This window comes from Rhineura floridana, chromosome 13 (genome assembly GCF_030035675.1).
Source record: "Rhineura floridana isolate rRhiFlo1 chromosome 13, rRhiFlo1.hap2, whole genome shotgun sequence".
NCBI lineage: Eukaryota > Metazoa > Chordata > Lepidosauria > Squamata > Rhineuridae > Rhineura > Rhineura floridana.
In genome coordinates, this window is record NC_084492.1 from 3,924,006 (window position 1) to 3,938,935 (window position 14,930).

Here is a 14,930-nt window from a genome sequence, read left to right on the forward strand (position 1 = left end):
AAAATTGAGTAGACTCCTGATTTCCTCTCCAAGGTGGGCACTGGTTCTATTGCCTGAATGCTCAGCAGGTGCTGAATGACCTCAAGGTAACTTTGGTGCTTCTCCAGTTTTTGGGACAATGGGGTGGGTAAAAACAGATTGTGTGGATGTTGGACAAACTCTATTGCATACCCCATGGATACTGTCTCCAGTACCCAATTGTCCGAAGTGATGTTTCTCCACCGGAGGCCGAACTTCGTCAGCCTTGCTCTCACCCCGTGAGAAACCTCCAGAGGGCGCCACTCAGGAAGAAGGGCCCTTTTGTGAGCCCTTCTGGGGTCTCCCTGAGGAGAAAGGCGTGCCTCCTGATTTTGTTGAGGAGGCGTGGCCATCACCTCTGTCCTGCCTACCCCAATTGAGCCTGCTGGAAGACTGGCTTCTGAATCTGGCGGGCTGTCTTGAGGAGCGAAAAAAATGGTTCTGTTTGTTCTTCCATTCATCTTTTTTAGCCATCGGAAGTGTGTTCTTTTTGTCTCTAGTCTCTGCCAAGTGAGCCTCCAGGGATTCCCCAAACAGCTTAGAGCCTGAGAAGGGAAGAGCAGTGAGGAGGGTCTGAGACCTTGTATCCGCTGCCCATTGCCCAAGCCAAATGTTATGTCGTGCCACGGTGGATGCCGCCATGGACCGTGCCATAAATTGCAAGGCATCCATGGAAGCATCAGCAGACAAGAGCTGAGGCGTACGCCATTTTCTTTAAGCCGTCCTTCACAAACTGAGGAACATCGTCCCTTGCGCCCAGCTCTTCTGCCCACATGAACACTGCTCTGGAGAAAACCGAGGAAATGGCCGCAGCCCTGAAGCCCACAGCATCTGCCTCAAGACTCGCAAAGGGTAAAAACAGATCATCTTATCACAGTGGTCCTTAGGCCCCCCTCCCCTTCAGCAGTGATAACTGCAGAGCAAGCGAGGGTGGCGATAGGAGGGTCCACTGTGGGAAAATGCAACCATACCATAATCCATTTGCAGACATGATGTTTCTTTGCCCACTTATCAGGTGCCTTAGATTTGCATAGTGACGCCCATTCCGCATCCCACACATCATCAAAGGCTTGAGGAAAAGAAACAATAACTGGCTTCACATCAGTCGAAGGAAAAGCCTTTTAAGCTCCTGCCGAGGTTGACTGTGCAGATGCACCGCCTCCCCCCTCCGTCTCTGACAACTGTAACGCTTTGCGCGTCTTCAAGAGGAGGGGTTGAAAAACCTCTGGGGTGAAAAGCCTAGGCTGCACCTGTGTGTCTCCAGTTCCTCTCTTGACAACTCCCTCTCTTCCCTGTCAGGTTCAGGGGAATCATCTGAATCAGACACTGCCCCCTGCTGGCCATTTGCCCTTGTACCTGCAACCGGTTCTGTTGGCTCCTAACGCCCCCTACTGGTCCACAGTAACATCCTTATCCCCTGTAGTGCCTGTCAGGACCCCCCACTGCGTGATGTAACAGAGTGTGGGGGTGTGCTCCCTGAATTGGTGGCAGCAGGCGTGCCACCCTGGCTGGTAGCTGGAGTAGAGAGAGGGGATCTGGAATAGCTGTGGCGCGATGGTGAACTGCTATATCTTCTCTCCCTGCTACAGCCGCTAGAGCGGGATCTGTGCACCTGCTTTCCTATATGAGAACGCCTGCTTGAGTGTCTGCCCCTCTTATGTTTAAGGGCATGACTAAGGGAACCACTGATTTCAGAGGCTATAAAGTCCTTAATCCATGACATGAACTTGGGAAAATGGGGCAGGGGGAGGAAAACTTCCATACCTTCATTAATACTCATCTCCCCCCCCCCGCTTGAGGATGGAGAGAGTGCAGGCTGAAAACTTGTTCAGCCTTGCTCTTACTGCCCCTAGAGTCCATCTCTTCTCCCGCATGGCTGGAGTCTTGGCGGGAAAACGAGAGAGAAGCAGACAAAGCCATGAAAAATGGCGGCCGCAGCTGTTCTGCACTAGGAAGAAAAGCACAGGAACCTGCCACGATGGCAAGCCACCTTAGCGGGCACAACTCGACCCCACTGCTGCCTTTAACATTCTGTGTTCTGTAGGTACTCCCAGGCACCCCGTCACGCTAGCTCTCTGGGGGGGAGCCAGAGATGTCGATCCTGCTCAATATGCATGGCAAGCAGGGAGTCTGTCTCCTGAAGTGGCTGCCGCTGTAGCTGGGACACTGCAGCTAGCCATGCTCCGCTGAAGTTTGAAGTGCCTTGAGGCACGAAAAAACCTAGCCGGGCTCGACGAGCCTCCCAGGCCCCAACCAGTGGAGTGAAAGCGGGGGGGGGGGAGACGAAAAGTAGTGAGCAAATGAGAGGAGAGTAACTGAGAGAAGAGCAACAGAAAAGTGAAAAACAGACAAAGGGGAGTTCTGAATAGAGAGAAGAAAAGATCCAACCTTCACTGGCCGCAGGCAGGGCCGGTTTGGAAAGAGAGGGACGACTCCTCCCCCTGGAAAGGAGACTAAGACGTTTAGAGACCCTGCCTGTCACGACCAGTAGGAGGAGTCATCCCTAACCAGGAATGTCCCCCAACCCTATCTACAAATAGCTCTACGTTTTAACTCTTATTAATTCTTTTGTTTGTATCTGGCCCAAGCAGTAATAATAATAAAACTAAACCTGAAAAATAATTCAAACATTCCTTTGTATTCTTCTACCCTCAGAAACACAGTTGTTTTTTGTCATGTGGCGAAAATGTTAACACGTTTGTCATAATTTTGGCAAGCATGAAAAACTGTTGGTCAGCAGTGCTCTGACTACACGGATCCAAATCAGGGAGACACACGTGGAGGAGATCATTTCAACAGATGCCCCCCATTTAATAATTAATTAATTAATTCACTTACTATTCATTTATCTCTTTCTCAGTAACAACTGGTCTCTGGTTAACGTAAAAAAGTGATAAAAAAGTTTAAAATCACAAAAGCCACATAAATCTATATCATTGGGAAATGGTAAAGAGGGATCCTTTTATTGTAAAAAAGTTTTTAAACCTTTCAGTAAACAACAACAAAATCCACATAAATAGTGTGACCAGCATTAACACTAAAACATCTGCTTTGTTTTATGCCATTTTATTTTATGGTGTTCTTTTATGTATATGAGCTCTGTTTTATTGCAACCCATTATGAAATTGCTTTTATAATGAAGAGCAGAATATAAATACTTTAAATAAATAAAAGCAGTAATTTTAAATCAGAGAAGTCTACAAATCATGATAGACAACCATGCAAATCCTAAGAAGTTTCACAAAACCTAGTGAAATACCAGAGATTTAAAACACGGAGTTTAAAAGGTCTGTGAAAACAAAAAAGATCTTTGCCTGGTATTAAAATGGGTGCCAGGCAAACATCTCCGGGGACAACATTCTAAAACTGAGAGGACCCTGACAATCTTCAATATCCTCCAGCACCTGTATGCCTTTTAAAAAGTAGCAATAAAATTGTTTACTTTATTTATTAGAGTTATATCCCTCCCTTCATCCCAGTAGGAGCCCAGGGCGGCAAAGAAAAGCACTAAAAAGTAAGCATAATGTTCCAGCTTAAACCTGACCACCCCCGGTATCCTGCTGTACACTGAGTTCATCAGGGTACCAGTTACCTCACTTCTGGTAGAATCACAGAATCATGACTTTTGCAATCTATTATAACTTGCAGATGTTTGCCAAGTATCTTAGTTAATTTCACCCTCCACTCTCATTTTATATCTTTACTTCCTAATTCATCAAGCCAAGACCACGTACACAGTGAAGACACCTCAAACGGCAGGACTCAAAATCAAGCAGGTACACAAGGCAGTGCATATTGCATAAGTATGTGACTTACCACAAGAGCAACATGTAAAGCAGTTGGTGTGGTAAAGGTTCCCCATGGCTTGGCAAGCTTGGCTGGGCCCATATACCCCCTGTCCACACTTGATACAAATACCTATGGAGAAGGGAGAGAAGGAACATTAGAACCCAGCAGGAATCCAACCAACATCTCCAAACTCCTGACTAGTAAGGCATTCACAACCCATCTAACCAGCTGTTCTTACTGTCCAACAGATACTGCCGGCATCAGAAGTCACTCACGGTTCGATGTATCTGCTCAAAATAGGATAAGCATGTTGCTGACATAGAATCATATAATTGTAGAGTTGGGAGGGGCCTATAAGGCCATCGAGTCCAACCCCGTTCAACGCAGGAATCCAAATTAAAGCATCCACAACAGGTGGCTGTCTTGGGGGACAGTGTTGAGGGCTGGGTCAGAGCTTTGTTATTTTTGACACACCTTATCCCTTAACATACTCAGTATGCTGTTGTAGTCTGCGGGAGAGCTTCTCCTATTTTCTTTGGAACTTGCAGGAGTCCACTCCACAGGAACTTGTGTAGCTGCCCGTGTTTTGTGGAATAACACTCCTATTGAGATACAACAGGCATCCACTATCTGCACGTTCTGGAAACAACTGAAAATATTTTTGTTCCGATGGGCTTTCCCAGCTGGATGAATGGGTCTTTGCCATGGGTGTCTTTTTTGTATTGGTTTTGTTTTATTTTAAATATATCTGCTGATTTCCCCCCGTTTTTATTGCACATTGCCTTGAGATAATTGTGTAGAACATTAATAATAAATTGATGATGATAATGATAATATTAATTATAATTATCTGTGCATGGAGCTTTACAGACTAAGATAAGCAAACAAAGAGACCCATTGGGATTTGTCCTGAGATTTCAACTGTAGGACAGGCCACTGATGGAATGCGCAGGTGCAGCAATGAGGACTTGGTTTTCATTTCAGTTGAAGCTGAGGAGCAAAAGGTGTGGTTGGCCAAAAGCTAGATGGAGAGGTAGCTCTGAAGAAGGGTGGTCTGGGAAGAAGTTCTAGGTATAAGGATCAGGAAGGGAGAGTGAGTAAGTCCACCAGAAACTTGTGAACAGCTGTGGGTGGGAATGTTGAAAGAGAGGTGGGTATGGGCTATAATGGGAAATAAGGTAGAAATATTGGGTAGGGCATGGCAGGGAAAAAGCCTTCAAGGTTTCAAGCCACTGACTGGGGCTATTCCCTTCTGACGGGGCACTGAACCCATTTCAATGACACATCCCTAGAGGCCAACTGAATCTGAGATTCCCAAGAGCCCCTGGGGACTATCTGTCTGGCCACAATATCAACAGCCCAAGTAATTCTGTGTGATATGTTGACACAATGGTTCCTAAACATAGTCTCCTTCTGGGTAAAGCTGCTTCAGTTTCTTGGTTTACTAGGCAAGGAGATGACCAGTTTGCAAAAAACTCAGTGTGAATACGATTGGACACAAGTAAGATTGAACACTACTTTGTGGCAGAGAAGAAATGCTGTCCAGCAGAGATCTCAGTGCTTTGGGTTGTGTTTGACAGCTGAGCCCACAAGAAGAGATGAAGTACACCTTGAAAGCACTCCATGTTTCCTAAACATTTTGAGGATAAATCACTTGGATGGGGGCTACCTTGTTTCAGTTTAAGGAGGTTCCAGAGGTCTGCCTGGTTCTGTGTTTATTGGATAAGTTTCAATTACTGTAACCAGACGATGTGGTGCTTCGAGACATGTGGCCCACTACCTGTGGTTGCTTATCTTTGCCCTTTACTGCTGATGACATTTAGCAGAAGGGATAACTGGCTGGGCTGAGAGACTGGCAAATGCCATCTTATGTGAGGGTGTGGTCCTGACCACCATGGAAGAAGTGGTCATGGGGCTACTCCTGAAAAAGCCAACCCTGGGCCCTAAGGATAGTAGTAACTATTGGCTGGCTGCCAATGTCACCTACTTGTGCAGGGGTCCCAAGCAGGTGGTGGTGGCCATTCAGCTCCATGCACTCTGGGATGAGGCTTATTACCTAGACCAATTTTGAATGGGTTTCAGGCCTGGACTGGCACAGAAACATCCCTCTGGATAGGTTATGCTATTAAAGCATTTATGATGGTACCTGTTCATTTGACCACTGCAGTACAAACATCAAAACATGCAGCACTTTGTCAGCTGCACAGTACCTCCAACTGTAGAAAGCATGCCCCATCACACATTCAAAGTTTTAACTAAATAGTTTCATATGGCCTGTTGGGGCCATGGGACCCTGCACAAAGCACCTTTCACCAAGGCATATGACTTCAGTGCATTTGCCATAAACAGGCCTGGCCTAAGACTGCCCTAAGAGGCTGCACCATGGTCTCAAAATGGTGTCCAGAATCACTGCAGTGTCCCAGAGGATGCTGTGATGAAACTCTTGCATCACATATTGCTCAAGTAGGTAACATAAAAACAGCCTTCCCAAATCAGAGAAATGAAAGAGTCCATCTAGTCTACCATCCAGTTTCTTCTGGCAAGAAGCCTCCATGTCCTACTCATGGGCAGCCCACCTCTGCTGTTGCTCTCCAGCTACAGATAGTCAATGGTATACCAAGACTCTAAATCTGCAAATTCCACTTATCCATCATGGGTGCCACTGACAGGCCTCCATAAACATGTCTAATTCCCCTTTATCTAAGACAGCCGTCACCACATCCTGAGTTAGTGAACTTCATAAATTATACACTGTGTGAAGAAATCCTTTCTAATGTCTGTCCTGAATTTACTGCCAATCATTTCAGTGGGTCCTTTCACTAATGGTATATATGGCACATATGACATAAGACGAGAAAGAAACTATCCACTTTCCCTCCATACTCCATGCATAATTCTATAAGCCTTTATCATGCTCCCCTTTTCCAAATGAAAAAGCCCCCCTTCTCCCTGCTGACTTTCCTTTCAGATATGGTACTTCAATCTCTGTTATTTTTATTGCCATTTTCTGTATCTCTCCATGATGTATGGTCTACTTTTGAGGTGAGCTGACTCATAGTATTTCATAGTATTTCAAATGAATCTGCACCATAGATTTATTTAAAGGCTCTGAAACACTGACATCCTTAAAAATATTGCCATTCCCTGTCCAACCTCTCCTGGCCATGTAGAAACATCATGGGCATATATTCCAACCCACTGGTTTTTCTAATATCCCATTATTGCTGCTGCACTGCATTCGTACAACCTACACATCTGTGTCAAATCCTTGGATTCATAGCTTATGTTAAAAAGAAAGGGCATTTTGTTATTTTTTTAAAAAAAGAATGGATAGCTGACTGCAATACTTATTGAATGTTTAAAAACCACAACATAACTCGGAAATAAAAGCTGCTGCTGAAATCTGCTATTCAGATTGGCCCATTATACAGTGATACATGCAAGAGCCTTCTCTGTTGTGGCCTCCCACATAGAGTTCCCATTCTTCTGCCCTGGAAGTACAGATGGTGGAGAGTCTGTTGGGATTCCACCAAGTAAAAACAATTTTATTCTCCCAGGCATTTGGAATAAACTACTAAGACCACCCCTCGGTTTTAGTATTCTCATGGTGTTGTTCTTACTGATAGTTCATGTATCTGGTAGATATTATTATTATTATTATTATTATTAGTAGTAGTAGTAGTAGTAGTAGTAGTAGTAGTAGTATATGGCTTTTTGTCACAAGTGTCGAAGAGGTTTACATAAAATTATAATTATTTATTTATTTACTCTATATCCTGCCCTTCTTCCCTGTAGAAGGAACAAAACAAAACACAATTAAGATAACAGTAAAGTATCAGCAACATCAATATCAATACTATAATATCAACACTTTATTGGCACCAATCTTTAATCTGCCACCAACTGTACACACAGAAGAGAGCCACTGCCAATTCTGGCTTCCTAGAATGTGTATGTGTATGATACAGGCAGATTGTTTGCAACAAACACCATTACAAAATATGTGGAAGTCACCTGTGTTGCCCACATTACTGAATTTCAGCAGTGGTGGTGGTGTGACATGATTAGAAATAGCAGTCGAGGAAGGAGGTGGGGGGCAATTTTGCCCCTGGGAGATGGTGGGAGCTTAGTCCCCCTGTTCCAGCTGGACATGGTTTGGTTGATCCACTTTTCTTTGTTGGCATGTTCCCAATGCTTTAAATCATTGTTATGCATTTGAAGTATTGTTGGAAACCACCCTGGTCTATAATTTTAGAAATAATAGTAATAAAAAAAACCAAACCAGGCGCATTACAAATGGCAACTGTCATGCCTAAAGATCCCGATAGTTTGGAAGGAATGGGAATGAGGTCTTCCAAAAGTAGGGGCTGACAATTCCCAGAGACGAATATGCAGTACGTGTTGCCTTCACTCTATGCAAAAGAGCCCATAGAATTGCACTGGGGCACAGTAACACACGAGCATAACTGCTCAGTGCTGCCTCTGCTAAAGTTTTTGCTACATTAACTAAGTTTATTTTTGGCAATGCAAACAGTTCTTTCAGAGTCTTCTGGCACTTCACTGCCACCATCTGCACTCTTTCAGAATCTGAGCACATCAGTGACTGTTGCTGCTGACATTTCAAGCCAGTAGAAACAGCCCCTTTGATTCTCCTGTTCTATTTCCAAAGATGGCAGAAGGCCATTTCCTTGTCTTTTGAGAACTCATTCACAAACACTGCTAGATGCTGCCCATCCTTTAGTGAATTCACTGACAGTGCTCTCTCTCCTGGGAAACACTGTGGCATGAGAATCTGTTGCCTGTTTTCTCTCCCTCCTAAACAATTAGCCCAATGAAAGCAGATTACTGGTGATTCAACTCCACCACACCAAAAAACATAGCACTTAACAGCTGTCGGTTGAAAAGTACGTAGTTTCAGAAAGATATATTATAAATAAAATATGCATTAGAAAAATGCATGAACATGCTACAGTGAATGTCTGAAATCTGGTGACTGTCAACATTCACATTCATTCCCAGATGAATTTTGTGAAAGTGTCCAGAGATGCATCCACAACTGTTGATAGTTATCATTGCTTTTTTAAGTGTTGGGGGTGCAGTAGTAAAGCACTAAATACCCTAAATGGGAAATTTCCCATCAACACAGTACCTGGGGTCATTGCAAACCTACTTACTTGGTCCTGATATGCATCTTCCATGGATAGTCTATACGGGGGTGGAGAATCTTTGACCCTCCAGATGTTGCTGAACTACAACTCCCATCAGTCCCAGCAAGCATGGCCAATGGCCTATGATGATGGGAGTTGCAGTCTGGAAGGCCAAATGTCGATGAGGGTCAAAATCCTTGTATCCATTCTTTACCAGAAGGTGGCCCAATCCAAAGTTCTCTTTTGCTTGCATTGCCTCTCCACTTCCCCGGTGCCAACACTGCAACAGCCGCACCACACACACTTGGGGAACATTCAGGTTAATGCCTCCTCTTAGCCCTTTCTTTACCGTCCACAAAAATCTCCTGCAACATTCCTCTTCTCATATTATTATTTATTTCTTCAACTTTTAACTGCTCTTCATCCAGTCAAGATCCCAGGGCAGTTTACAATATACTATTTAAAACCAGACGATTTCAGTATGCCACTAATAAAACATTATTTAAACAATGAAAACAAAAACAATAAAAAAACAAGCAGGATTTCAAATGCAAACAATAAATTCAACATCAGCCAATCATTATCTGGAAAGGCTGTAGCTCAGTGGAAGAGCATGTGTTCTGCAGGCAGAAGGTCCCTGATTCAATCTTTGGCAAATCTTGCCAGGGCTGGGAGAGAATCCTATCTTTTTAAAATATGCATTTTTATTAAGTTTTTCAAAATAACAACAAAACAATACCTGGTGCCCAGAGAGAGAGAGACACCAGAATAACCATAAAGTGTTATGGAATATAGTATTACATAGTAAGAATCTCAATAAAAAATGTTAGTAATACCCAGTATGGTTACAGAAAAAGAAAATGCCACAGGTTGAAGAATGAACCTTAGATTTAGAATCATCACTAATAAAAACATTCACATTTTCTTCCCATAAAGAAATGTGTAACTGAAGGCTTTACAGAAGTACTCACAAAGCAAAAGAAGGGGAACCAAACTGCATCAAATTGGTCTCTTTGGATTGACTGTGACCCACTCTGTTATGCTGGGTGAGGTGCTCTGAAAGAGCTATGTCCCAGATTCTGAACGGAGAGATACCTGTTTTCCATTTTGCTAAAGTCACTAGTCTGGCTGCTGACATGTCCTACTCATGGGCAGCCCACGTCTTCTGTTGCTCCCCAGTTACAGATAGGCAAGAAAACAAACATGGCACACACCTTGAAGGTCACAACCACTGGAGTTTCCTTCCTATTCATACTCTCTTCTACCTTTTGTTTGTTTCTAACTACAGTACTTGTTTTGGAGTGGCCTTTGCTTTGTCCTGTCCTACATTGGTATGTGGTGAGCCGTACAAGAAGAATTAGTAATTTATTTATTTTTTAGGGACCTCCCCCTTGACCTCCCCTGTCAAACTCCTTTGTCAAACTTCAGCCAATAGCTATCAGGCCACACCCCTTCCAATCAAGCTGTTATGGAGCCCTTCAGAGCACACGACTTAGAGCACACGGCTTCACAGCTCTCTTGGCCTTTTTCTTTTCCTCGCTACAGCTCCTTTGTCACGCTCCTGTTTGCTCTCTCTCTGACAGCTGGCTTGCTTGTATCTCCTCTCCTGTGGACCAGCTGAGACAGCTCCCTCTGCTCTGCTCTGCTCAGTTGGGAGTCAGGAAACTGACGCTATCATGGCATTCAGTACATAAAATACTGAATCCCTTTTGGAAATCTGCTTTGTTGATCTGGAGATGGTCTGAAGTGTTGGCACCTAAGCCTTCACCACTTATCCTGATCCTGGCCCATCCTAACTTCTTTAATCGTGATAAATGTATCCAATTTGTTGGATGGGCTCATAAAGGCCTTTACTACATTAGAGATCTCATTGTTAGAGGGCAACTTATTTCTGGGGCTGCTCTGCAGACTAAGTTAGGGAACCTTGGGCAATTTGAAACTAATTGGGAACAAGTAATAATGTTTGTGAGAAAACTGGTAAGGAGGAGTGAGGGGCTACGTGTGCTACCGACTTGATTCAGATATGAGGGGCACTACTTCAGAAATTGCTAAGCTTTTGATAGACAAATCAATGGGTAACTCTTTCCTTCTCAAAGAAACATGGGAAAGAGCCCTGGGTGTTATTATTCAAGACACAATGTGGGATCAAGTCTGGGCCACCAGGTGATCTCAGGGCCCAAGTCAGCTGGTACATGGAGAGGCACTCCTTCAGGTACTTGGGTCTAAATCGTTTAGGGTTTAATCTCTTTTTTTTTTAACAGTTTGCTACTCTTAGTAGCTCTCTAAATAGGACAGACAGAATACCTTGTTGGCTTGAAAAGGGCACAACATGGTATTTTCTACTGGAATCAATGTCTCTTAGAAATGTTAATAATGAGTGGCATATAAAAGCCTAAATAACCATTTGCTCATTAAATTTTTGTCCAGTTTTTTCCAATTAGCATAGAAATAATATTATGGACAAGAGCTATCATATGTTGGAGAGCATCTCTCCTGGTCATGGCCAGTTACCCATTCTGCCCTTTTGGTCTAAAAGGAAACCTGTACATTACTTTTACCTTTCCATCTCCACATGACAGTATTGTCTCTAATTTTGTATTATGTTATGTCCCCCATTGCAGGCATTTTGTGACTACTGAGTTCTGTCAGTCTTCTTACTCCCTTGTAAATGTGCTTAGGATTGCAGTAGGAGATATTTATGACGCTTATAGCTTAGAATTTGTGCTGACTCCTATTGGCCTTGTGAAGAGCTCAGTCTAACTCAGAAGCTTGTACACACTTGCCTCACAGAATAAAAAAAAGGTGTTGGATCATTCATTCTTATTTAAGAAACAACTGTGTGTTTTGTTGTACTGCATTGCTTTTTAAAGATGAAACGGATATCAATAGGGATTCATTGACCAGTTTTCTTAGGCTATGTTGTATGATGATATTATTCAGGAACAGCTACATCTCTGGTTGTAACTGAATTAAAGCTTATACTAATTGAAGATATACTCAGCGTAGACCCATTTAAATTAAAGCCCCCAAAGATCTCACCGACTGGACTAGCTTACCCAGCAGGCAAACAACTGGGGGTGTTGGAGACCACAAGACCTGGTTGCTCAGCAACCATAACCACAAGTCTCTAGGCCTGGTCAAAATACTTGGGCCGAGAGTGAGTCACAGGATTGGGCCAGGGCCAAACAGCATCCATCCAAGCCGTTATTTGAAAGAGTCTAGGGGGATATATGAAAAGCAAGTCAAAATAGATCTAGAGAGGCCACTAACTAGATAATGAACCTTTTTTCCCTGTTAGTATTTCCTCAGTGGTACCTCCTGTTCTGTTCTCTTCCCCCAGGAATGAAAAAAGATGATCAACAAACTGGCTAGGGTACAGGAGGAAGCAAACTATGTACTTATCCATCACTAACTCTATATGCATAAAGTGTGCAAAAATCGACTGCTGGGCCATGCATTTGCTGACCACCTCCTGGCTCCACCCACAGGCAGAGAAGTCTTTGCCGGCAGACCTCTATGTGTATAGCCATCCTGGATCCCACAGGTTTCCAGGATGTGGGGAAGGCTACGCACATAGAGGCCTATGGGGAGACTTCCCCAGCTAAAAGATCCATCTTATTTATTTATTTCTTACATTTATTCCCTGCCTTTCTTTCACCATGCAAACCAAAGTGGCATACATGTGGTTCCCAAGCAGCCTCCCATCCAGACCGGCTTCGCTTCAGCAAGGTGGTGGCCTCATGTGCCTTCAAACCATAGCCTGGCACATGCTGATGTGTGGATGGTGAGGGCAGCGTCAGCAGAAGCTAGGCCCTCATAGAGGGCATGGTCAAAGGCAGAGTCCCGTTCCACATGCTTTGCCCTTTCACATGAACAGCCTACGAAGCAGGCTAGTGATGTTGCCTTATTTGTTCCCATGAAGGAAAAAAACTTGTATACAGCATTTACAATATCCACATGGATCCCTGTAGAAACAGGTACTGCCCATTAGCATCTATGTTGGAGAATTCTCAATGCACAGAAGCTACTGAAGAACAAAAGGGCATGCAAACTCTCAAGACACCCAACAAAAAGGCACACCTTTGCTTACTTTTTCTGGCTAAATCTAAAAGTCAAATTTAAGACTATTAGGCTGCACGGCTACTGCATTTCATCTTAACGTTAGTGCTATATTGCTGCTTCCTTCTTGTAATTAAATGTTACGGTAAATCATGTTGAAAGCTTTGCTATGAAGCGAGATACGAATTTAGTAATACATTTTACCAAATACACAACCGCATGGAGCGCTAGACCCAACGAAGTGTGGAAGTCACTTGCAATTATACATGCAGCTTACAATGGAAGAGAAAGAAATGGTGAGCGATAACAGCCTGCAGGTTAGATATATCCATATTCACATGTAAATGAATGGCTGCCATTTACCATGGCAGCTTGCCAAATGAACTCCCAGTCCCAGATGGGGAGGTTCCTATTTGCAAACAAGAGCTCTTGGCAGACAGACCTTTGACTCCTCTTTCTGCTCACCAAATCAGGCCTGCTAAGTTGCCGCTGTCTCTTCTTCCTGCTGCAAAGCCTCCCCCAGCGTGGCTGATGTTCCAGTTCTGGCTGCAATGCTTTCTTATAAACTTGCCCATGCACAAGCATGTACTATAAGAAAACACTATAAGCGGCCAGGGATTGGGTGCTAGAATCTACCTCAAGTGGAAGTGAATAGGGCAGGCAATGGCCTTTGGAGCAGCAGACTAACCCTTTCCCCCATCTACACTAGATACAGGTAAGAGTTGCAACCATAAGTGGTACATCTGGCTGGGGAGAGCCATAGTCTAAAACATCTTGAAGGCACCAGGTTGGCAAAGGATGAAGTAACCATTTGGCTGTGCTGTCTACCCTTGCTTCCATTCCATATAAAGCCTCCCTCCAAATCTTTTATCTTCGGCAGCTAGTTGGCTTTGCTAACTAGAGTGGCAAGGTGAACCTATGATCTCCAGCAGAGACCATGGAAGGGGGATGAAAAGAGGAGTCTCCTCAATCCCTGCCTCTTCTCTACCCTTGGCACCACAGCACAAGCAGGGCTGGCCTGGAGTGGACAGAAAACCTTCTCCATTCATGAGAGCACAGAGAGATTGGGAAATCTCTGAACAGAGCTGTGTCAATGCTGGGCAAGCTGAGATTTACAGGCTCTTGGCACAGCATCTCAGAATGAAATATTTGGCCAATACCTCGTGGAGCCTCTGAAGGGGAGGGAAGGTTCTGCCTGCTCAGCAGGACATAGACCCCTGTGTAGCTCTTTGACTTTCTATAATTATGCAATAGCAACAAGCAAGCATATGCAAAATGTTAGTCGCTTGAAGAGGTTACAGAGGTTACAGAATACGGCACAGATCTGTTCTTTTTGGTACACTATCCAACAGACTTGAAAACAGCAGCTCCTCTCCTTACCTGTGCCAGGTAAGAAATTGTCTCCAGGCAAGCAGGCACAGAAATCCTATTCTCACGTTACTCATGTTTGGGGCATATCTGTGATGACAGCAGAGTGGGGCCTGTACCCCGTTGAGTCTTCTTTCTGCAACAACCATGTGATGAACGTGGTTGTCTGCAGAGAAATTCAAACACACAAGTACCTGCTTGGTGTAGGGGCCTTGTGCAATCAGGACACTCCCATAACAAGAGTCCTATATGTGCGTATGTGCTCATCTGACCTCCACCCCACACTGCCATCATCATGGCTATGCCCTACACACTAATAGGGTTAGAATATTATGTAAATGGGAAGAGTTTGTCTTTTTTATTTCAGTTTTCATGCTGCTGCTGTGTTACAGATTGTATTTATACTGCAGTTTGGGGCCAAGGTTGACTCCTGACCCAAAGTGGTTTACAATTAAAATCCACCATAAGAGGGGACATGTGGAAGTGTTTATGGCAGTTGGCAATGCAGCTGCTGGGAATCACAAGAGGGGAGAGTGATGTTGCGCTCAT

At 44.0% G+C, this 14,930-nt stretch overlaps 1 protein-coding gene across 4 annotated transcripts in view; it reads right to left on the bottom strand.

Moving 5' to 3' along the window:
• Positions 1–14,930, bottom strand: part of WTIP (WT1 interacting protein) — a 147,656-nt gene that overhangs the window by 93,302 nt on the left and 39,424 nt on the right. For all 4 annotated transcript variants that reach the window (XR_009758874.1, XM_061594585.1, XM_061594584.1 and 1 more), the window contains exon 2: positions 3,835–3,936. Coding sequence is in view for 3 of the 4 variants with exons in the window: in XM_061594585.1 (XP_061450569.1) it covers positions 3,835–3,936 (102 nt within the window). In the remaining variant the exon portion in view is untranslated. The remainder of the gene's footprint in view (positions 1–3,834; positions 3,937–14,930) is intronic.